This window comes from Zophobas morio, unplaced genomic scaffold (genome assembly GCF_036711695.1).
Source record: "Zophobas morio isolate AGI-343-1 ecotype UQ-CSIRO unplaced genomic scaffold, CSIRO_AGI_Zmor_V1 ptg000026l, whole genome shotgun sequence".
Classification (NCBI taxonomy): domain Eukaryota; kingdom Metazoa; phylum Arthropoda; class Insecta; order Coleoptera; family Tenebrionidae; genus Zophobas; species Zophobas morio.
The window spans coordinates 12,261,817-12,286,104 of NW_026972131.1; the positions used below are offsets into that span (position 1 = coordinate 12,261,817).

Sequence of the window (24,288 nt, forward strand, 5' to 3'; positions counted from 1 at the left end):
TTTTTGTAGATGAGGAGGGTAGATACGAGGGCCGCAACCCTTCGCCGCCGCCCGATTTGGGAACGGGCGAGTCGCAGTACCCTGGCCAGCAGACGTGAACTGAAGGAGCTTTAATTAGTTTAAGAGGGTGTGCAATTTCAATTCATAAATATTTATTTAATTCAAGTATTAATATTAAGCACAGTGTGTAAATAGTTGTTTTTATTTTTGGAGATTTATTTTTTAAAAAAATAATATATGTTAATAGCGATCTGTAGGACCAGTGATTAAGAGAGTTTTTTTAAGAGGTTCATTCTTATTTGCGCTTTGAGTTAGCTGTTTGGTTCACTTTGTCGTTTTTCATTGCTAATATAGTTTTTTATATATTTTTGTAGATGATGATGATGGAAGTATGTACACTTTGTAAATAATATATATAATTGAATTTCTATCGCTAAGCTGGAATTAGAAAATTGTTATTTCTTTTTTTTGCGTTCGCGTGCAGCGTCAATCACTCTAATCAACACTCTCGAAAATCTCATTTGTAAATATTATAAATTAATTTGTAATACTCGCGAGTTTGTGACCAGTGATTGGACGTTGGCACCGTTGTACATGTAATAAAAGTACAAAATTATTTAAGAGGTGATCTCGTGTTTTTAAAAAGTAGAACTTCTCTTTTTTAATTAAAACTAGTTTTCCTAGTGTAAAAACCATTGTTACTACATACATGTTGGGTTACATAGGTGAATTTGCAAATAACCATAGATGACAGTTTAGATTTTCATCTGCTTCGATGACAACTTTTGTAATAAGTTTCTCATGTTGATTCGGTTGCGGGCGGCTTCTACGAAATGACTCGAGTTACAAACTTCACTGATCAAAGGCCAACATGGTTGTTACGGAAGCCGCCCTGTACATATTACATTTATCATAATCTATGTGTAAATAAGTATATTTATATATGAATTTGTAAATTTCGTACTACAATCCCAGTGTAAGTTTCTGTTATCATGCATTAAAGTTTTGTTCCGTTTGTTTAACTGTATTTCAGCCATTTCTTGCAATTGATTGTGATCGATTGCAACAAAGACTGTCGAACGTTTGTGGTGTCCTTTGCGGCTGCTATTTATTTCAGCTACTGGAAATTGTACAAAATTTCGTAATAAAATTCGTTAAAAAGATAAAAAATAAATTTCTTACAATCAGTATTAATTCTATAAGCGTACTGAAGTAAATACCAGCGCAAAGCTTCAAAATTGTCAATGAGATGTCAACGACTTTATTATTACATAAATTAACTATTTTAATATATAAATTAAATAACATGGCTGTATATATAACTCGATGTTGGTACGAAAATCGTACAATTATTAAATAAATTCATTAAAATTTACGACTGGTGACTCCACCAACCACCACCCTCTACTCCAAGCATTAAAAATGCAACAACGCGCAACTGACTGTAATTATATTAAACAGGAATTTTACAATCATTGCTTGTATACATAACACGTTACAAAAAAACCCTAAAACTCTCCAATTTAAATTACACCGCATTATCGCTGCATCGGAGGCATCAGCGGCATCCCGCCACCGGAAACTGCCGAATTCGGCCCCAACAGCATCTGCAACGTTACAAATTAATCATAGCCAACTCAAACCCCAAACGTTTTCCAACTTGTTTCTGTTGGTTCCGCTGCATCTCCTCCATCTGCGCCCTCTCCACCTCGAATATCACGGGGGCGAACAAAATAATCGACGTACTAAAAACTATCCACAGAGCGCTCCGTGAAAACTGGTAGAAACTTTTGACGCCGGAGTGCGTGCTCACGGCGGCCGTGTGTGAGGCGTTGCGCACCGACTCCGGGAACATCTCCGTCAGCCCCCACAGTCGCTCCGCTAGCGTCTCGTCGGGCTAAAAACAAAACCTGCGTGTTTAGAAGTGAGGTTATGTACAGCTATGTGGGGTTTCGTAACACGAATGCCTCTGGCTCGTGGCGATGTTAGGCGGGTTTACCTCTTCGTCGTAGTCCATTTCGAGTTCGAGCTGCTTCTTTTCGGGGGAGTAGTCCTTGCTGGTGGGACCGTCCTGAGCTTGTGACCCTTCCTGTGATTCCATGCCGCTGTCGTTATCTTCAACTGGTGCCATAAGGCAGAGATGTGATTAATGGAATTGTGGGTTTATTCGGGCGATTGGCGGGTTGTGGGGTGAGATTTCGGGGGGATTTTTATATTCGCGTTGAGAGAATGACAGGGTGATGGGGTGCACGATTGTGACTGTGCGCATGCGCGAGGAGTGAAGTGAGGAAAGGCGCGAGGTTTGAATTTGGGGGTACTTACAAGACTACGATGAAAGTGAAATTCGATTTATCTATTGTTATTAACCGTATTTGATGAAATTTGAATTGTCATGCTGAACTTCAAAATGAGATGTGTTGCGATAATTTCAAAGGAGGTGTCAAGGTGATTTTGCGACGTAAATTATTTAAAATGGTATGGATTTCTTACTAATTAAAACAAAAATAGGTGAGCGAGTCTTTTACAAACGACTACACTTTCTTTGTTCTTCGTATTTGCACTAATTTCTTTTTAGTTTATTTTTTAAGATCCCATTTTAAGAGTGATGGTTAGATAACCCGCATTACACATGCGTAGCACGTGTTGCCTACCCACATTTTTACATTTAAACGTCAAATAAGAGATATTATTTTAGATTCTGATAATTTTATATTTACAAGAATTAAAGCCAGGAAATTGAATAGTAAAAGAGAATTTTGGTTTGTTTACACTTTGATTTTATTTATTGCTTGGAAATATGTATAACGTTTTAATTTCCCTCCAAAAACTGATGACGTCACCTCAAAATTTTGCTTGATCTATCTCTTGGACAGTTGCACCATAATGTTGCAGACGTTGTTTAACATTCTACCCATTTTCAACTATCAGTACGGGATATCTTAAGAAAATAAAGTGTTTCATATTTTATACTAAGAACTCAAATACTGCGGATCCTAATATTGGTTTAGTGATTGCAAAGCATTAAACAAATTTTATTTGTTTATGTCCCCCAGGAAATCGATGATGTTATCTCAGAAAATTATTAAATAAATGTTTATTAAAGGCACGTCTTATAATGAGACCTTTCCGGCGATTTTGTGATGTTTTTTCACCATTTGCACAGGATGTTTTAAAAAATGAATAATGATTCCATTTGTTATTGATAGTTTTCTCAGAAATCGTTTAGTGAAAACAAAAACAAGATAAGGAACCCTCGAGATTCACACCGAAACTCATTCAAACTACTTCAAAAATAAAAAAACACAATGGATTCCCGAGATTCTTTCAACCTACTTTTAAAAAACATATAAAAGGGGTCCCCAAGATTCTTTTAAATTATTTCAAGAACAAAACAAGGCGTACCCGAGATTTTTCAAACTTCTTCAAAAACCAAACACAAGGGATCCCTGAGATTCTTTCAAACCTCTTCAAAAACCAAACACTAGGAGTCCCCGAGATTGTTTAAAACCTCTTCGCAAACTAAACACAAGTGCTGCCCGAGATTCTTTCAGATCTCTTCAAAAACCAAACACTAGGGGTCCCCGCGATTCTTTCAAAACCTCTTTAAAAACCAAACACTAGGGGTCCCCGAGATTCTTTTAAAACTTCTTCAAAAACCAAACAAGGAATCCCGAGATTCTTTCCAACCTCTTCAAAAATCAAACACTAAGAGTCTCCGAGATTCTTTCAAAGCCTCTTCAAAAATCAAACACTAGGAGTCCCCGACATTCTTTCAAAACCTCTTCAAAAACTAAACACTAGGAGTCCCCGAGATTCTTTCAAACTTCTTCAAAAGCACAAGGGATTCCCGAGATTCTTTCGAAACTTCTTAAAATACCAAACACTAGGAGTCCTCAAGATTCTTTCAAAACCTCTTCAAAAACCAAACACTAGGGGTTCCCGAGAATCTTTCAAAACTTCTTCAAAAACCAAACAAAGGATCCCGAGATTCTTTCCAACCTCTTCAAAAATCAAACACTAAGAGTCCCCGAGATTCTTTCAAAAGCCTCTTCAAAAACCAAACACTAAGAATCCCCGAGATTCTTTCAAAACCTCTTCAAAAACCAAACACTAGGGGTCCCCGAGATTCTTTCAAACTTCTTCTAAAACACAAGGGCTCCCCGAGATTCTTTCAAAACCTCTTCAAAAACCAAACACTTGGGATCTCCGAGATTCTTTTAAACCTCTTCACAAACCAAACACTAGGGCTCCTCGAGATTCTTACAAAACTTCTTCAAAAACCGAACACAAGGGATCTCTGAGATTCTTTAAAAACCTCTTCAAAAACCAAACAACAGGAGTCCCCGAGATTCTTTCAAAACCTCTTCAAAAACCAAACACTAGGAGTACCCGAGATTCTTTCAAACTTCTTCAAAAACACAAGGGATTCCCGAGATTCTTTCAAAGCCTCTTCAAAAACCAAACACTAAGAATCCCCGAGATTCTTTCAAAATCTCTTCAAAAACCAAACACTAGGAATCCCCGATATTCTTTCAAAGTTCTTCTAAAACACAAGGGATCCCCGAGATTCTTTCAAAACCTCTTCAAAAACCAAACACAAGGGATCCCTGAGATTCTTTCAAAACTTCTTCAAAAACCGAACACAAGGGATCCCTGAGATTCTTTAAAAACATCTTCAAAAACCAAACAACAAGAGTCCCCGAGATTCTTTCAAAACCTTTTCAAAAACCAAACACTAGGAGTCCTCGAGATTCTTTCAAACTTCTTCAAAAGCACAAGGGGTTCCCGAGATTCTTTCGAAACCTCTTAAAATACCAAACACTAGGAGTCCTCAAGATTCTTTCAAAACCTCTTCAAAAACCAAACACTAGGGGTTCCCGAGAATCTTTCAAAACTTCTTCAAAAACCAAACAAGGGATCCCGAGATTCTTTCCAACCTCTTCAAAAATCAAACACTTGGAGTCTCCGAGATTCTTTGAAACTTCTTCAAAAACACAAGGGATTCTCGAGATTCTTTCAAAACCTCTTCAAAAACCAAACAATAGGAGTCCCCGAGATTCTGTCAAACTTCTTCAAAAACAAAAGACAGAGGTCCCTGAGATTCTTTCAAAACTTCCTCTGCAAAAACCAAACACAAGAGATCCCCGAGATTCTGTCAAACTTCTTCAAAAACAAAAGACAGAGGTCCCCGATATTCTTTCAAAACTTCTTCAAAATCCAAACACTAGGGGTCCCCCAGATTCTTTCAAAACTTGTTCAAAAACCAATTTCTTCCACTTTTTGTAGATTCGTCTAGATTCCCTGAGATTCTTTCCTATTCTTTTTGATTCTTAGTTTCATATTCCCTCAGATTTTCTTGGATTCCTTCAGATTCTTCCAGATTCTTTCAGGTGTTTTCAAGTTCTTTCCTTTTTTGAAAGATTCTTCCTTGGATTCTTTCGGATGCTTTTGGATGTTTCACGTTGTTTCGAATTTTTTCCACTTGTATTCAAATCGTTTTAGAACCTAACCGTTCTTCCAGATTTTTCTAGATTCCCTCACATTTCCACAGGTGAACTCAGATTCCTTGAAATACTTTCCGAATCTCCCAAATTCTTCCCGATCTCGGAATTTCTCTAGGATTCCCACAAATTCCCCCGGATTCCTTCAAATGCTTTCAGATTTATTCATTTTCTTTTTGATTCTCTTTTTCAGATTTTTTCGATTTTTTTTATTCGTTTCAAACCCCTTCAGATCCCTGCAGATTCTTCTAGTTTTTTTTAGATTCTTCTAGATTTTTCGAGATTCCCTCAGATTCGTTCAGAGAATGTGAGAAAATCTGGAAGAGTCTGCAGAAATCTGAAAGGATTTGTAACTATCTAAAAAAATCTGAACAGAACTCAAAAATTTCTGGATGGAGGATTGCTGATAGTGTCTTTGAAAGAATCTGAAAAGCTCAAAAATCCGAAAGAGAAAATCAGAAAGAATCCAAAGAATTTGACAAAATCTTAAATTCTCTCAAATTCTTTGACATTTTTTTGATACTCTCAGATCCTGTCAGAATTTTTCACCTTTCATATCGTTTCAGATTCTTTTTGTTTTTTCTAGATTCTTCTGAATTTTTCGAAACAGCTAATATCCATGTACCAAGATAAGAATAACAATAATTTTGCACGGTTATTTTTAAACTATTAGAAAAAAAAAAGTTGCCGAAAAAAGTATCGGTTCGAAATAATAAAAATAATAATTTGACCCCTGTTTCAAACCTCTTCATAAACCGTACAGTAGAAGTCCCCGAGATTCTTTCAAACCTTTTCACAAACCAAACACTAGGACTCTCGGAGATTCTTTCAAACTTCTTCAAAAACAAAAGCCAGGGGTCCCTGAGATTCTTTCAAAACTTCTTCAAAAACCAAACAAGGGATTCCGAGATTCTTTCAAACCTCTTCAGAAACCAAACACTAGGAATCCCCAAGATTCTTTCAAAACTTCTTCAAAAACCAAACAGAGGATCCCGAGATTCTTTCAAACCTCTTCACAATGGATCCCCGAGATTCTTTCAAAACCTCTACAAAAACCAAACACTAGGAATCCCCGAGATTCTTTCAACTTCTTCAAAAACCAAAGACTAGGGCTCCCCGAGATTTTTTAAAACTTCTTCAAAAACAAAAGCCAGGGGTCCCTGAGATTCTTTCAAAACTTCTTCAAAAACCAAACAAGGGATTCCGAGATTCTTTCAAACCTCTTCAAAAACCAAACACTAGGAATCCCCAAGATTCTTTCAAAACTTCTTCAAAAACCAAACAAGGGGTCCCGAGATTCTTTCAAACCTCTTCAAAAATTTAACACTAGGAGTCCCCGAGATTCTTTCAAACCTTTTCACAAACCAAACACAAGGGATCCCCGGGATTCTTTCAAAACTTCTTCAAAAACCAAACAGAAGGCATCCCCGAGATTCTTTCAAACCTCTTCAAAAACCAAACACTAGGAATCCCCGAGATTCTTTCAAACTTCTTCAAAAACAAAAGACAGGGGTGCCCGTGATTCTTTCAAAACTTCTTCAAAAACCAAACAGGAGAGATCCCCGAGATTCTTTCAAACTTCTTCAAAAACTAAACACTTGGAATCCCCAAGATTCTTTCAAAACTTCTTCAAAAACCAAACAAGGGGTCCCGAGATTCTTTCAAACCTCTTCACAATGGATCCCCGAGATTCTTTCAGAACCTCTTCAAAAACCAAACACTAGGAGTCCCCGAGATTCTTTCAACTTCTTCAAAAACCAAACACTAGGACTCTCAGAGATTCTTTCAAACTTCTTCAAAAACAAAAGCCAGGGGTCTCTGAGATTGTTTCAAAATTTCTTCAAAAACCAAACAAGGGATCCCCGAGATTCCTTTAAACTTCTTCAAAAACAAAAGACAGGCGTGTCCGTGATTCTTTCAAAACTTCTTCAAAAACCAAACAGGAGAGATCCCCGAGATTCTTTTAAACTTCTTCAAAAACCAAACAAGGGGTCCCGAGATTCTTTCAAACCTCTTCACAATGGATCCCCGAGATTCTTTCAAAACCTCTTCAAAAACCAAACACTAGGAGTTCCCGAGATTCTTTCAACTTCTTCAAAAACCAAACACTAGGACTCTCAGAGATTCTTTCAAACTTCTTCAAAAACAAAAGCTAGGGGTCTCTAAGATTCTTTCAAAATTTCTTCAAAAACCAAACAAGGGATCCCCGAGATTCTTTCAAAACCTCTTCAAATACCAACCACTCGGGGTCCCCGAGATTCCTTCAAAACTTTTTCAAAAACAAAAGACAGGGGTGCCCGTGATTCTTTCAAAACTTCTTCAAAAACCAAACAGGAGAGATCCCCGAGATTCTTTCAAACTTCTTCAAAAACCAAACACTTGGAATCCCCAAAATGATTTCAAAACTTCTTCAAAAACCAAACAAGGGGTCCCGAGATTCTTTCAAACCTCTTCACAATGGATCCCCGAGATTCTTTCAGAAACTCTTCAAAAACCAAACACTAGGAGTCCCCGAGATTCTTTCAACTTCTTCAAAAACCAAACACTAGGACTCTCAGAGATTCTTTCAAACTTCTTCAAAAACAAAAGCCAGGGGTCTCTGAGATTCTTTCAAAATTTCTTCAAAAACCAAACAAGGGATCCCCGAGATTCCTTTAAACTTCTTCAAAAACAAAAGACAGGGGTGTCCGTGATTCTTTCAAAACTTCTTCAAAAACCAAACAGGAGAGATCCCCGAGATTCTTTTAAACTTCTTCAAAAACCAAACAAGGGGTCCCGAGATTCTTTCAAACCTCTTCACAATGGATCCCCGAGATTCTTTCAGAACCTCTTCAAAAACCAAACACTAGGAGTTCCCGAGATTCTTTCAACTTCTTCAAAAACCAAACACTAGGACTCTCAGAGATTCTTTCAAACTTCTTCAAAAACAAAAGCCAGGGGTCTCTGAGATTCTTTCAAAACTTCTTCAAAAACCAAACAAGGGATCCCCGAGATTCTTTCAAAACCTCTTCAAATACCAACCACTCGGGATCCCCGAGATTCTTTCAAACTTCTTCAAAAACAAAAGACAGGGGTGCCCGTGATTCTTTCAAAACTTCTTTAAAAACCAAACAGGAGAGATTCCCGAGATTCTTTCAAACTTCTTCAAAAACCAAACACTTGGAATCCCCAAAATGATTTCAAAACTTCTTCAAAAACCAAACAAGGGGTCCCGAGATTCTTTCAAACCTCTTCACAATGGATCCCCGAGATTCTTTCAGAAACTCTTCAAAAACCAAACACTAGGAGTCCCCGAGATTCTTTCAACTTCTTCAAAAACCAAACACTAGGACTCTCAGAGATTCTTTCAAACTTCTTCAAAAACAAAAGCCAGGGGTCTCTGAGATTCTTTCAAAACTTCTTCAAAAACCAAACAAGGGATCCCCGAGATTCTTTCAAAACCTCTTCAAATACCAACCACTCGGGATCCCCGAGATTCTTTCAAACTTCTTCAAAAACAAAAGACAGGGGTGCCCGTGATTCTTTCAAAACTTCTTCAAAAACCAAACAGGAGAGATCCCCGAGATTCTTTCAAACTTCTTCAAAAACCAAACACTTGGAATCCCCAAGATTCTTTCAAAACTTCTTCAAAAACCAAACAAGGGGTCCCGAGATTCTTTCAAACCTCTTCACAATGGATCCCCGAGATTCTTTCAGAACCTCTTCAAAAACCAAACACTAGGAGTCCCCGAGATTCTTTCAACTTCTTCAAAAACCAAACACTAGGACTCTCAGAGATTCTTTCAAACTTCTTCAGAAACAAAAGCCAGGGGTCTCTGAGATTCTTTCAAAACTTCTTCAAAAACCAAACAAGGGATCCCCGAGATTCTTTCAAAACCTCTTCAAATACCAACCACTCGGGGTCCCCGAGATTCTTTCAAAACTTCTTCAAAAAACAAACAAGGGATCCCGAGATTCTTTCAAACCTCTTCATAAAAACCAAAGAATAGGGGTCCCCCAGATTCTTTCAAAACTTGTTCGAAAACCAATTTCTTCCACTTTTTGTAGATTTTACTAGATTCTCTCTAATTCTTCCAGGTTTACCTAGATTCGTCTAGATTCCCTGAGATTCTTTCCTATTCCCTCTGATTCTTTCTAATTCTTTCTGATTCTTAGTTTCATATTCCCTCAGATTTTCTTGGATTCCTTCAGATTCTTCCAGATTCTTTCAGGTGTGTGTTTTCACGTTCTTTCCTTTTTTGAAAAATTTTTTCTTTTGGATCTCTCACATTCTTTCGAATTTTTTCCACTTGTATTCAAATGGTTCTCTCTTCAAAAATCAAACGCTAGGGGTCCCCGAGATGCTTTCAAAACTTCTTCAAAAACCAAACACTAGAGGTCCCCGAGATTCTTTCCAACCTCTTCAAAAATCAAACACAAGGTGTTCGAGATTTTTTCAAACATCTTCAAAAACCAAACACCAGGGATCCCCGAGATTCTTTGAAAATGATTCAAAAACATTACGCAGAAAGATCCCTGAAATTCTTTCAAATTACTTTAATGGCGAGACATCACGTACACTGGCTGATTCGGCCATCTTTAAATAGGGAATTTTATATATTTTTAAATGAAGTAGAATATATTTAAAAATTAATGGGGGTGTTTAAAAAAATGATACGAAAAAACTTGAACTGTTTATTCTGTTTTACTTTTTATTCTGTTCTTGCGTTTAATATTTCCTATCAACATAAAAAAAATGGATCTCCTGGTCAACTGTATATTCCTCCAAGAAATTGACGACGTCATGCGTTCTCTACGTATAGAAATAAAAAAAAAATGGTCGAAAGTTGTGTCGACAGAACTTCCCTCGCTCCAGAAGTACAATTTGGACGCCTCAAACTTTCTTTCACAATTGAGATGGGGCGGGTGGGTGGGGGCTTATCTTTTGATTTTCTGAGTGCATATATACATAGACTTCTTTCAACAATAAAAAAATACTTAAAATATTAAATGGTGAATTTGAGGCTAGAATTATGTTTTAAATATTGTGTTGTTGAAAATAGGTATACATTAAGAAAAAAAAGCCCCACCCACCCGCCCCTGACTCAATTGTGATGAATATTTTATTCGTTGTCAGATAGAGAGGCGGAGTTTAACTGCAAAATCCATATAGGTAACTGATAGAAATCAGGCTGTAAAAAAAGTGCCAATCGTAACTTTGTTGTTGTACTATTTGTTATAAGATTTATTTCTTATATCGGAAGAAAAACAATGAGAAAACGGGTGGGAGGGCGGGGCTAAGTTTAACTTATTCTTAGAGAGTCTTTTATAGGTAACCAGTAGGACCGCCCACCCACCGCCTTTTCATTCTGGTGACTACTGTTAACACTGTTAATTGTTGACAGTATTATTGTCACATATACAAGTCTTCTTTCAATTGATTAGACAAATTTTTTGATAACAATCGGCTCAGTACCTTCGGAGATTATCTGTCTAATAAAAATCCGTTATTTTTACCAAACCTTCCTTGTCTCTGAAGCACACTAAATGCAGATTTTTCGTTTTGTTTGCTGTCTTACTTACCTGATTCAGCTTCTGTTGTACTTTTGTTCAATTTCTATCATTATTTAAGGACAATTAGCTATTAAGCACAATTGTATTAAGGGTATAAAATAAATATAAAGATGTCGAATCGAAACTATTTATTTCATAAAATGTCTTACAACTACTAAACTTCCTACATACATCCTATGATACACATGTCAGATTTGAGAGGGCTGAGATCACAAAGATCAACTGCAGTTTACAGATAAATATCCTATAAGTACACCAAACGATCATTATTCTAAATAATTCCAACGAAACGAAGTGAGGCCAATAAGACGATAGGTTGAATAATTTCGAGGAAGCTCACATTCATCATCACATGTTACAAAAATTTTGAGCACTGTCGATATGAAACCCAACGATAAGGAGCTAGAAAAGCCACGATATTAATAATCCCATAACGGAGGCAGTCTGATATGATCTAAACAACACGTCGTACTCTACGTCAGGACTAGCTACACGCGCTTTACACAGTGTTTCATTACAATAAAATTAGCGCTAAAAATATAAAAAATTAGAAAAAGATTTAGAGTTTTTCTCAATATTATTTTTCAATTAACAACTGGCAAAACTGGCCACGGCTAACGACAAGACTGTGTGTCTATTACAACGTAACGAAATCGGTCCAAACTGTCTCGAAACGCCGACCTTCCTGATAGATAGGATGGAATACAGTTTCGAACGATCAACATCGATGATGCAATAATTATAATCACTAAAACTTGTGCAAACAGGGCGCCATAGGGCCGAAGTCTTCACTGAACCTACTTGGCACTTCACTTTATTTAAAGAGTCTTTGCTTTATCTAACAGATCATTGATGAATTTCTGCAACAATTAGTAAATTTTAGTTAGACGTAAAAACGCACTGGGAGATACTCACTTTTACATCACTTTGGGACCCTTTGGCATTTATCAGGAGATTCTGGAACAGAAGGATATATCTGGATTACAAAACGCAAAAAGACAATGTGTTTTTAAGCCGCCATTACGGTCCCAGGATTAGGTCGTGAAGGTTGAAATAAACAAATATTAGTTTTGCTAACAATGTTGACATTTACAACAATCAAAACGCGATAGTCCTCTTTATCGCGTCTACTGATTAATTTTTCGTACCGGGAATGTCTATGACTCTATTTCGTTGCGGCAATTAATGTTCCCGATAAGTTTGTTTTTGTTTTTATTTATTTGTTGTTGTTGCAGTGTATGAAACACCGACTTCGTGGAAAATGATTATTTTTATCTTATTTGTGGCTCTTTTGGTGTTAAAAAAACCCGACAAACTTTTCCACTCATTGGAGTCTCGTAGCACACCTAAACCCCTTAACTAAAACCCCCAAAGAAAAAAGAAAGCGAAAATAGTATTTTCTTTACGACGCGTCCCAGCGTACAATAATAACGAGAGAAGCAATAAGAGGTCGACGCCCAGCGGGAACCAAGTGTACATTCTAGCTTCTGGCAGGATATTTAATACCTCCTCCGACTCGGACCCCATGAGGACTCCACAATAAATAATGCAGTGTGGCCATGCGGGATTTGTTTATGAGTGGAACCCGATCAATTGTAAATTGATTGATTAAACGTACGAAACACGCATCCTTGACATTTCCAATATCGAAATAGCTTATAATAGTAGAGGTGGCGAACTGAAAAAATGGTATCGTCTTACCTGTAAATGCCTCCTTCTCTCGTCATCGTTGTCCATATCTAGAAGTTCGTCTATGTCCACTTCTACCTCGTCGTTATTTACATCGTCTACTTGTTTCTGAAACAAAGAGTGGCTTTTAGCGCCCGTGCTTATGAATTAATCATTAGGTGCGAAATGTTGGGAGTGGATTTTTTTGGTGGGTACACACCCACGGACGGGCGGTGGGCGGAATGGAGTGCGCTTTGGTGCATTGGGTGCTACGACAAACCGATTGTTTAACAAAAATAATAACAAATTGGCTTCATTCTCCGCAATTGTTATTTTGACAAGTTTTAATAAGTATTTATAGAAGAATCTTAGTTACAGGAGAGATCTGGTAGCGATTTCTGGATTCATTTAAAAAAAAAAATATCTGATTTTCCCAGACATTTGATTGTATCGAGTGTCCACTAATGTTTGCGAAGTTTTTGTCAGGTTGGCAACATCTTCAAAATTTATGATGGCATCCTGATTATCAAAGTGACAAGTCAGTAGCTGCCACCGTTTCGATCAACAAGTTTACTAGGAGTGCAATGTGAAAATTGACAACTGTGGACTGACATATTAGCATGGCTGGCAATAATTCAGATCTACCAACACAAAAATTTGCTTCAATTATAATAGTTACCCGGTATAAATCTTTCACTTTCACTTAAAAGAAGTCCTTTGGGTTCTAGTATTTTTATTGTACTTGCGATACAAACACGGAATGTAAACTAACTAATTTTTAATATGATGATTTAAAAAATAAATATATATACCGGGTGTCTGGAAAATGACGGATTAACTCTTCGGGATAGAGCTGTTATTTTTCATTAATAAATAAACCAAAAAAAAAAAAACATTTAATAAGACATTTACAAATCATAAACAAAAACAAAACCAACAAAAGAAAAGATGTTCAGATAAAACTGATTTTGGCATATAACATATCCTCTAAGAAAAGAGAGGGTGGGTGGGCGGGGCTAATACCTGATAAAATAAGACTGATTTTGACAATTAGTTGTTAAACTTAGCAAAAAAAAACAATTTTAAAATTATTGTAACTCCACCAAAATGTGAGAAGGAATTTTTTTACTATTTTTCCCAGACTCACCAGTTGATTGTTAAAAGCGTAGCGGAGATTTAATCCGCCATTTTCTTGACATCCGGTATAGTGTATATACATATACAATTTTGAATATTTAGCATTGGAATTAGAACTATGAAACTGACCTACGACATCTTAGATATTAACTTAAAATCTACTGAATTTAACCAAATTTCCAGTTCTATAGGTAGAGGAAGAATTAAAATAATCTTGAGAGGGCCCTAATGTTTTATATTTGAAAGTATTTTAAAGAATCTTGGAGGGGCCTAGTGTTTGATTTTTAGAAATCTTTTCAAAAATCTCTTGAACTCAGTGTTTCATTTTTGAAAATAAAAAAAAACAATTATGGTTTTGATGTAGTTTTAAAGAATCCTGAGGCCTCCTGGTGTTTGTTTTTTTTTTTTTTTTGGAGAAGTGTTAAAGAATCTCGGGGGCCCTGGTGTTATGGTTTTCAAAAGGTTTTCAAGAAACTAGACGGTTCCAAATGTTTCATTTTTGAATCTTGAGGACTTCTGGAGTTTTCTGGAGAAGTTTCAAAAAATTTTGGGGGCACCTGGTGTTATGGTTTCGAAATGGTTTTCAAGAATCTTGGGGGTTCCTAGTGGTTTGATTTTGGAGAAGTTAAAAAATCTTGAGGACACCTGGTGTTACGTTTTTGATGTAGTTTAAAAAAGTCTGGAGGCTTCCTAGTGTTTAATTTTTGGAGAAGTTTTAAAGAATCCTGAGGGCTCTTGGTGTTTTTTTTTGGAGAAGTTTTAAATAATCTCGGGGGCCCTGGTGTTATGGTTTTGAAATGGTTTACACGAATCTTGAGGGTTCCTAATGTTTCATTTTTGGAGAAGTTTTGAAGAATCTCGGGGGTTCCGGTGTTATGGTCTTGAAATAGTTTTCATGAATCTTGAGGACTTCTGTTTTTTTTTGGAGAAGTTTCAAAGAATTTCAGGGGCTCTGGTGTTATGGTTTTGAAATGGTTTTCAAGAAACTTGGGGGTTCCTAGTGTTTAATTTTTGGAGAAGTTTTAAAGAATCCTTAGGCTCTTGGTGTTTTTTTGGAGAAGTTTTAAGGAATCTCGGGGGCTCTGCTGTTATGGTTTTGAAATGGTTTACACGAATCTTGAGGATTCCTAATGTTTCATTTTTGGAGAAGTTTTGAAGAATCTTGAGGGCTCCTGGTGTTTTTTTCTTTTGGAGAAATTTTGAAGAATCTCGGGGGTTCTGGTGTTATGGTCTTGAAATGGTTTTCATGAATCTTGAGGACTTCTTTTTTTTTGGAGAAGTTTCAAAGAATTTCAGGGGCTCTGGTGTTATGGTTTTGAAATGGTTTTCAAGAAACTTGGGGGTTCCTAGTGTTTCATTTTTGGAGAAGTTTTAAAGAATCCTTAGGCTCTTGGTGTTTTTTTGGAGAAGTTTTAAGGAATCTCGGGAGGCTTAGTGTTATGGTTTTGAAATGGTTTACACGAATCTTGAGGGTTCCTAATGTTTCATTTTTGGAGAAGTTTTGAAGAATCTTTAGGGCTCCTGGTGTTTTTTTCTTTTGGAGAAGTTTTGAAGAATCTCGGGGGTTCTGGTGTTATGGTCTTGAAATGGTTTTCATGAATCTTGGGGACTTTTTTTGGAGAAGTTTCAAAGAATTTCGGGGGCTCTGGTGTTATGGTCTTGAAATGGTTTTCATGAATCTTGAGGACTTCTGTTTTTTTTTTGAGAAGTTTCAAAGAATTTCAGGGGCTCTGGTATTATGGTTTTGAAATGGTTTTCAAGAATCTTGGGGGTTCCTAGTGTTTCATTTTTGGAGAAGTTTTAAAGAATCCTTAGGCTCTTGGTGTTTTTTTGGAGAAGTTTTAAGGAATCTCGGGCGACCTGGTGTTATGGTTTTGAAATGGTTTACACGAATCTTGAGGATTCCTAATGTTTCATTTTTGGAGAAGTTTTGAAGAATCTGAGGGCTCCTGGTGTTTTTTTCTTTTGGAGAAGTTTTGAAGAATCTCGGGGGTTCTGGTGTTATGGTCTTGAAATGGTTTTCATGAATCTTGAGGACTTTTGTTTTTTTTTTGGAGAAGTTTGAAGAATCTCGGGGCTCTGGTGTTATGGTTTTGAAATGGTTTTCAAGAATTTTGAAGGTTCCTAATGTTTCATTTTTGGAGAAGTTTTGAAGAATCTTGAGGGCTCCTTGTGTGTTTTTTTGGAGAAGTTTGAAGAATCTCGGGGGCTCTGGTGTTATGGTCTTGAAATGGTTTTCAAGAATTTTGAAGGTTCCTAATGTTTCATTTTTGGAGAAGTTTTGAAGAATCTTGAGGGCTCCTTGTGTGTTTTTTTTTGGAGAAGTTTTGAAGAATCTCGGGGGCTCTGGTGTTAAAGTCTTGAAATGGTTTCCCTGAATCTTGAAGACTTCTGGTATTTTTTTTTGGAGAACTTCCAAAGAATTTCAGGGACTCTGGTGTTATGGTTTTGAAATGGTTTTCAAGAATCTTTGGGGATTCCTAGTGTTTTGCTTTTGCAGAAGCATTAAAAAATCTTGAGGACCCCTGGTGTTACGTTTTTGATATAGGTACTTTTAGAGAATCTTGAGGGCTCCTTACGTTTTGTTTATGAATAAGGTTTAAAGAGTTGTGTTATGTTTTTGATATAGTTTTAAAGAATCTTGGGGGTCTCTGGTGTTTTATTTTTGGAGAAGTTTTAAAGAATCTTGGGGGCACCTGGTGTTATGTTTTTGATATAGTTTTGCAGAATCTTGAAGGCTCCTGGTGTTGTGTTTTTGAAGAAGTTCTAAAGAATCTCGGGGGCACCTGGTGTTATGTTTTTGATATAGTTTTGCAGAATCTTGAAGGCTCCTGGTGTTGTGTATTTGAAGAAGTTTTAAAGAATCTCGGGGGCACCTGGTGTTATGTTTTTGAAGAAGTTTTAAAAAAGCTGGGCAGCAACTGGTGTTACGTTTTAGATATATAGTTTTAAAGAATCTTGGGGGCTCCTGGTGTTTTATTTTTGAAGAAATTTCAAAGAATCTTAAGAGTTCCTGGTGTTTTCTTTTTGAAGAAGTTTTAAAGAATCTTGGGAGTACCTGGTGTTTTGTATTTGAAGTTTTGAAGAATCTCGGAGGCTCTGGTGTTAAAGTCTTGAAATGGTTTCCATGAATCTTGAAGACTTCTGGTATTTTTTTTTTGGAGAAGTTTCAAAGAATTTCAGGGACTCTGGTGTTATGGTTTTGAAATGGTTTTCAAGAATCTTTGGGGATTCCTAGTGTTTTGCTTTTGCAGAAGCATTAAAAAATCTTGAGGACCCCTGGTGTTACGTTTTTGATATAGGTACTTTTAGAGAATCTTGAGGGCTCCTTACGTTTCGTTTATGAATAAGGTTTAAAGAGTTGTGTTATGTTTTTGATATAGTTTTAAAGAATCTTGGGGGTCTCTGGTGTTTTATTTTTGGAGAAGTTTTAAAGAATCTTGGGGGCACCTGGTGTTATGTTTTTGATATAGTTTTGCAGAATCTTGAAGGCTCCTGGTGTTGTGTTTTTGAAGAAGTTCTAAAGAATCTCGGGGGCACCTGGTGTTATGTTTTTGATATAGTTTTGCAGAATCTTGAAGGCTCCTGGTGTTGTGTATTTGAAGAAGTTTTAAAGAATCTCGGGGGCACCTAGTGTTATACTTTTGAAGAAGTTTTAAAGAAACTCGGGATTACCTGGTGTTTTATTTTTGGAGATATTTTAAACAATCTCGGGGGCACCTAGTGTTATATTTTTGAAGAACTTTTAAAAAATCTCTGGGGCACCTGATGTTATGTTTTTGAAGAAGTTTTAAAGAATCTCGGGGGCACCTAGTGTTATATTTTTGAAGAAGTTTTGAAGAATCTCTGAGGCACATGGTGTGATGTTTCTGATATAGTTTTAAAGAATCTTGGGGGCCCCTGGTGTGTTATTTTTGGGGAAGTTTTAAAGAATCTTGAGGGCTGCTATGCTTTTGATATAGTTTGTAGAATCTTGAAGGCTCCTGGTGTTTTGTATTTGAAGAAGTTTTAAAGAATCTCGGGGGCACCTGGTGTTTTATTTTTGGAGATATTTTAAACAATCTCGGGGGCACCTAGTGTTATATTTTTGAAGAAGTTTTAAAGAAACTCTGGGGCACCTGATGTTATGTTTTTGAAGAAGTTTTAAAGAATGTCGGGGACACCTAGTGTTATACTTTTGAAGAAGTTTTTAAAGAATCTCGGGAGTAGCTAGTGTTTTATTTTTGAAGAAATTTTAAAGAATCCTGGGGGGCACCTAGTGTTATATTTTTGAAGAAGTTTTGAAGAATCTCTGGGGCACTTGGTGTGATGTTTCTGATATAGTTTTAAAGAATCTTGGGGGCCCCTGGGGTGTTATTTTTAGGGAAGTTTCAAAGAATCTCGAGGGCAGTTATGTTTTTGATATAGTTTGTAGAATCTTGAAGGATCCTGGTGTTTTGTATTTGAAGAAGTTTTAAAGAATCTCGGGGGCACCTGGTGTTATATTTTTGAAGAAGTTTTAAAGAATCTCGGGGGCACCTAGTGTTATACTTTTGAAGAAGTTTTAAAGAAACTCGGGAGTACCTGGTGTTTTATTTTTGGAGATATTTTAAACAATCTCGGGGGCACCTAGTGTTATATTTTTGAAGAAGTTTTAAAGAAACTCTGGGGCACCTGATGTTATGTTTTTGAAGAAGTTTTAAAGAATGTCGAGGGCACCTAGTGTTATACTTTTGAAGAAGTTTTTAAAGAATCTCGGGAGTACCTAGTGTTTTATTTTTGAAGAAATTTTAAAGAGTCTCGGGGGCACTTAGTGTTATATTTTTGAAGAAGTTTTGAAGAATCTCTGGGGCACCTAGTGTGATGTTTCTGATATAATTTTAAAGAATCTTGGGGGCCCATGGTGTGTTATTTTTGGGGAAGTTTTAACGAATCTCGAGGGCTGTTATGTTTTTGACATAGTTTGTAGAATCTTGAAGGCTCCTAGTGTTTTGTATTTAAAGAAGTTTTAAAGAATCTCGGGGGCACCTGGTGTTATGCTTTTGAAGAAGTTTTAAAGAATCTCGGGGGCACCTAGTGTTATACTTTTGAAGAAGTTTGAAAGAATCTTGGGAGTACCTGGTGTTTTATATTTGGAGAAATTTTAAACAATCTAGGGGGCACCTAATGTTATATTTTTGAAGAAGTTTTAAAGAATCTCGGGAGTACCTGGTGTTTTATTTTTGGAGAAATTTTAAACAATCTCGGGGGCACCTAGTGTTATATTTTTGAAGAAGTTTTAAGGGATCTCTGGGGCACCTGGTGTTATGTTTCTGATATAGTTTTAAAGAATCTCGGGGGCACCTCGTGTTATAATTTTGACACAGTTTAAAGAATCTTGAGGGCACCTGGTGTTTTGCTTTTGGAGAAATTTTAAAGAATTTCAGGGGCACCTGGCGTTATGTTTTTAAAGAAGTTTTAAAAAATCTTGGGGATACCTGGTGTTATGATTTTGATGTAGTGTTTTATTTTCAAAAAAAAAAAAAAAAAATTAAAAAATCTCGTAGGTGTCTGAATCTTTTGCTTTTGTTACATTTTTAAAACTTTAGTGTGTTTTATTTTTTGAAGACTCTTAAAGATCCTCTGGACCAGACAACAGAGCATAGAATTTTTGTAGATAAAAATGAGTTGTCTTTGTAGTACGAAAACAAGGTCCCGAGACTATGTCTGGTTGCTTACCGGATCTACAGAATTATTGCAATTAAAGTGCATGGCATGTTTATCAATTTTTTTAATACTTCACTGATAACAATATATTGATTTTGATAATCCCGCAAGAATTTCGATTTGTTTACTAAGACCGGTTTCGTTGTGCAACTGCTAACCTTTTAGGCTACGATTTTCTGTATTTTTTGATGATTTATCTCCATAATACATCCGGTTCTTATCTGGTTGCTGGTTCTAAATCGTAAATTTTTCATATCGGCCGTCAGACCACTCCGATAATCTTCTGTCAAGGTTCTGACTAGTAAATGCACTTACTTCACCTTTGTTTCATTTTTATAACAACAGTCCAAAAACGAAAAAGGAAGTAGCGAACTAATAAATAAGCGACTGCTAAACAGAAATATTATTTAAAGCTTATTGTGTACGTACTCGAGTTAAATTTGAGTGAATCATGGTTTTCTAAAGTGTTTATTGCGGTCAAATATTTAGACTCTAATTTAAGCCAAAGGTATAAACTATATATACATGATGAGCTGCGCAAAGACGTAGCAGATGCAAGCACAGTTCACGTAAATAAAGCTTTTGAAGTGAAAGCTCACAATAAACGCGTACCTGGAGAATTCCGGGGGTCGAAATAACAAAAAAAAAAAACCAGCTGCGGAACCAAAACTCCACCCATCTGCAAGCTCGAAAATGTCATCGCAAACCTTAATCTGCAGTGACCTTCAGCCGGAACTAACTATGACAATAAAACCTCAAACATTCAGAAGATAATAAATCCATTATGCGGAAACGCACATTAAATTAGCGTGCTCCTTTCCGTCCATTGTTCCAAAGGTCTGTAAACTGTTTCTAAGGTCACACTTGCCGCCCATCGAAAGTACCTAACGGTACCACCTGACGAATTTGGTAAATCTGGAAAGAAAGCTGTGACTCAGCCTCCAGTGAAAACAAAGGGAATTCTGTCCAACAGGTGTTTGCAACCGCGACGGCATAATGAGCCGAAGGTCATGGTGAGTTGTTGGTGGTTGATGGTTGTTGACCCTCTTGTTCATACTATTACACATGGTTGTTAGTCATCGTAATTGGTCGTTCTCAGACATTTCTAAACGATGATAAGACCAATATTATGCATCGCTTCTTTGTTGCACGCCCGGAGGCTCGCGGTACCACGTAGGTACTCACCCATCGAACAAAAGAAGGAAAAGATAGCGAGTCCGGAGTGAGTAAGCGGAGTGACTTCATCGTTGGGAATGGTAGCGAAGACGATTTGCGTCACGCGGATATCGGATATGTCAAGGTACTTCCAGTACTCGGTTTTCGGGGGTATTTGTTTGAAAACGTACGAGTTTATTACCTTTATTTACGAGCGACTAAAAATAAGAGTGCAGGCAGCTTGCCAAAGCAACAAAGTCCTAATAATGACATCGTTAAAAGCTAAGGAATGGTAAATAGGGAAAAGCAAACAAATAGTACGAAAACACAATACGTGTGTTCATGATCGGCGGTGCAACATATGGTGCAAACAATTTATTATGTTTGTGTTTTAGTAAAGTACAGGTGTAAATAATAGATAAATGGGATGACGTAGGATGTGCGTATTAGTATTCCTAATACGGTTTTTTGGAGTTATCAAAATATTACGTGTGTGCGATAACGAATTCATATCCTAATTACTTATAAATCGTCGGATTAATTGTCGAGTAGTTAATTCGATTTGTTTAAGCTTTTAATTGGAGGTGTTGTTTGCGGGATTATTAACCGGATTTGGGTTAATTAAGTTAATTAGGTTACGAAAAAATTGGGTCGAAATGATATGATATACGTGATAGTTAATTGTATGAATTGTTTGGGTTTTTTGTCAATTTTTCGAGTTTTCAGATTTAAATTTTTCAGTTTTTCACTAACTTTTGAATTTTTCTAAATTTAGATTTTGCAAATGTTTCCATTTGCAATTTCCGCTTTGGTTTTTAATTCCCGTTATTTTTTTCGATTTTTCATTGTTTTGATCATATAATTTCTTGTTTTTTCAGTTTTAAAAATTAAAATTTCTTGATCTTTCATTTTTGTCAATTATTTCATTATTTTGTTCTTCATTTCTTCAAATTTTCGTTTCGGTTTTTTATTCTTTATTTTGACAAGTTTCGATTTTTCAATGTGAAATTTTTAAATTTTTTGGCTTTCGATTTTCCAGCTTTTGGATGTTTTAATGTTTAGATTTTGCAATTTTGTGATCTGCAATTTCACGAATTTTTAATTTTTCTTTTGTTTTTTTTATTTTCTAAGTTATGGATTTATAACTTCCCCTTTTTTCAATGTGAAATTTTCCAATTTTCTAATTTTTCAATTTTTCGATTTACCATTTTTCAATTTTCATTTTAATGTGCAATAATAATCATAATTTTTAAAATTTGTCACTTTTTCACTTTTACGGTTGTATAATTTTTCCACTTTTCAATTATTGGATTGTAAAACTTTCTTATTTTTTCATTTTGAATTTTTGGATTTTATGAATTGAAATTTTTAGTTTCTTCAATTTTACAACAACTTTTGCAACTCTTCCAGTTTTCATTTTAAAATTTTTTGGCTTTTCGCTTTTGGATGTTTCAATTTTTAGATTTTGCAATTTTTTGACCTGCAATTTCACGAGTTTTTAATTTTTATTGTTTTTTATTTTTTTTATTTTTTTAATTTTCGGCTTTTCAATGTTCTGAAGTTATAATCTTCCGTTTTTTCAATGTGAATTTTTTCAGTTTTTCGATTTGCGAGTTTTCAATTTTCATTTAAATATGGAACAATAATCACAATTTTTAAAATTTGTGACTTTTCAGTTTTATGGTTTTATAACTTTTCCACTTTTTAATTATGTATTGCATGTTAGCAGTTTTTATTTTTAAAATTTTTAATTTTTGGATTTTATAACTTTTGAAATTTTTAGTTTCTTCAATTTTTCGATTTGCAATTTTTCAATTTTTCATTTTTTTCTGTTTCTTCAATTTTACGACATGCAACTCTTCCAGTTTCCATTTTTAAATTTTTTGGTTTTTCGATTTTCCAGCTATTGGATGTTTCAATTTTTAGATTTTGCAATTTTTTGACTTGCAATTTCAGGAGTTTTTAGTTATTAATTTATTTTTTGTTTTTTATTTTCTTCATTTTTTGAAATGCTTTTCAAAGTTCTGAATTTATAACTTTCCTTTTTCTTAATGTGAAATTTTTCCGTTTTCGAATTTTTCAATTTTTCGATTGGCAATTTTTCAATTTTCAGTTTTAATATGGAATAATAATCATAATATTTAAAATTTGTCGTTTCTTCAGTTTTACGGTTTTATAACTTTTCCACTTTTCAGTTATTGGATGTTAAGACTTTTTGTCATTTTTTCAACTTGTAATTTTTGGATTTTATAATTTTTTGAATTTTTAGTTTTCCCAATTTTTCGATTTGCAGTTTTTCAATTTTTCATTTTTTTTTTGTTTCTTGAATTTTACGACATGCAATTCTTCCAGTTTTCATTTTTAAATTTTTTGACTTCTCGATTTTATAGCTTTTGGGTGTTTCAAATTTTACATTTTGGAATTTTTTGGAAATTTCACGAGTTTTTGATTTTTAATTTTTCTTTTATTTTCTTTATTTTTCAAAATTTCGGATTTTCACCATTCTGATTTACAATTTTCTGTTTTTCAATTTCTGAATTTTTCAATTTTTCGATTTGCAATTTTTCAATTTTCATTTTAAATAAGGAATTATGATTCTATGCAGTTTTCAAAATTTTTCCACTTTTCAATTGTTGGGTTGTAAAACTTCATTTTTCAATTTTTAATTTTTGAACTCCATAATTAAAAAAAAAAATTTTTCTTCAATTTTACGACATGCAACTCTTCGAGTTTTCATTTTTAAATTTTGCAATTTCACGAATTTTTATTTTTTCAGTTATTCGATTTTTCAATTGTTCGTTTCTTCGGTTTTACGATTGGCGTTTTTTCAATTTTTCATTTTTTTTTGTTTCTTTGATCCATATTTAGATTTTGCAATTTTTCAATTTAAATTTTCTCGAGTTTTAATTTTTTAATTTTCAATTTTCCGATCTTTTATTCTTTTATTTCTTCGAATTTTTGGTTTCCAATTTTTCGTTTCAGTTTTTTTATATACAATTTTTCGATTTTTTAATAATCCGGTTTTATAATTTTTGCAATTTTTCGTTTCTTCTATTTAATGACATGCAACTTTTCGAGTTTTCATTTTTAAATATTTCACTTTTCTATTTCCCAACTTTTGGATGTTTCAATTTTTAAATTTTGCAGTTTCACGAATTTTCAATTTTTCGATTTGCAGTTTTTCGTTTCGGTTTTTTATTCCCTTTATTTTTTCAATTATTTCAATTTTAATTGACGATTTTTTAATTGTTCATTTTTTGTTTCTTCGACATTTAGATTTTGCAATTTTTCGATTTTCAGTTTTTCGTTTCAGTTTTCTTTTATATAGGATTTTTAGATTTTTCAATGTTCCAATTTTATAATTTTTGCAATTTTTCGTTTCTTCAATTTTATGACATCCAAATTTTCCAATGTTAGAGTTTTTCAACTTTACAATTTGGCGATTCTATAAATTTTCGATTTTCCATTTTTTGCATTTTCCAACTTTTTCAAACATACATAAAACAAACAGAAAAACGGAAAATTGTGATAAAAAATCGTGAAAATTAAAATTATAAAATCGGGAAAAATGAAAAAAACAAGAACTTGA

At 35.0% G+C, this 24,288-nt stretch overlaps 3 protein-coding genes across 5 annotated transcripts in view; 1 reads left to right on the plus strand and 2 right to left on the minus strand.

Moving 5' to 3' along the window:
* Window positions 1-1,027, plus strand: part of LOC135136202 (uncharacterized) — a 42,054-nt gene extending 41,027 nt beyond the window's left edge. For both annotated transcript variants that reach the window (XM_064065376.1, XM_064065377.1), the window contains exon 20: window positions 10-1,027. In XM_064065376.1, coding sequence (XP_063921446.1) covers window positions 10-98 — 89 coding nt within the window. In that variant the 3' untranslated portion in view covers window positions 99-1,027. The remainder of the gene's footprint in view (window positions 1-9) is intronic.
* Window positions 1,028-1,433: 406 nt separating this feature from the next.
* Window positions 1,434-2,279, minus strand: LOC135136204 (mitochondrial import receptor subunit TOM22 homolog). Its single transcript, XM_064065388.1, has 3 exons — window positions 2,000-2,279; window positions 1,661-1,897; window positions 1,434-1,607 (listed from the first exon to the last, which is right to left on the minus strand). The coding sequence occupies exons 1-3, from the start codon at window positions 2,129-2,131 to the stop codon at window positions 1,539-1,541; spliced, it is 438 nt and encodes a 145-aa protein (XP_063921458.1). The 5' UTR covers window positions 2,132-2,279; the 3' UTR covers window positions 1,434-1,538.
* An 8,888-nt stretch (window positions 2,280-11,167) lies between these two features.
* The window catches only part of LOC135136159 (protein phosphatase 1 regulatory subunit 14B), a 61,313-nt gene continuing 48,192 nt past the window's right edge, over window positions 11,168-24,288 (minus strand). For both annotated transcript variants that reach the window (XM_064065305.1, XM_064065306.1), the window contains exons 3-5: window positions 12,756-12,851; window positions 11,970-12,011; window positions 11,168-11,914 (exon numbers count right to left, since the gene is read on the minus strand). In XM_064065305.1, coding sequence (XP_063921375.1) covers window positions 11,873-11,914; window positions 11,970-12,011; window positions 12,756-12,851 — 180 coding nt within the window. In that variant the 3' untranslated portion in view covers window positions 11,168-11,872. The remainder of the gene's footprint in view (window positions 11,915-11,969; window positions 12,012-12,755; window positions 12,852-24,288) is intronic.

Coding starts and splice junctions, on each gene's coding strand:
- LOC135136204 (XM_064065388.1), bottom strand. CDS start 2,131: ATGGCACCAGTTGAAGATAACGACAGCGGCATGGAATCACAGGAAGGG. Junction 1,898..1,999: donor AAATGGACTACGACGAAGAG/GTAAACCCGCCT, acceptor TTTTGTTTTTAG/CCCGACGAGACGCTAGCGGA. Junction 1,608..1,660: donor AGCGGAACCAACAGAAACAA/GTTGGAAAACGT, acceptor GTAACGTTGCAG/ATGCTGTTGGGGCCGAATTC.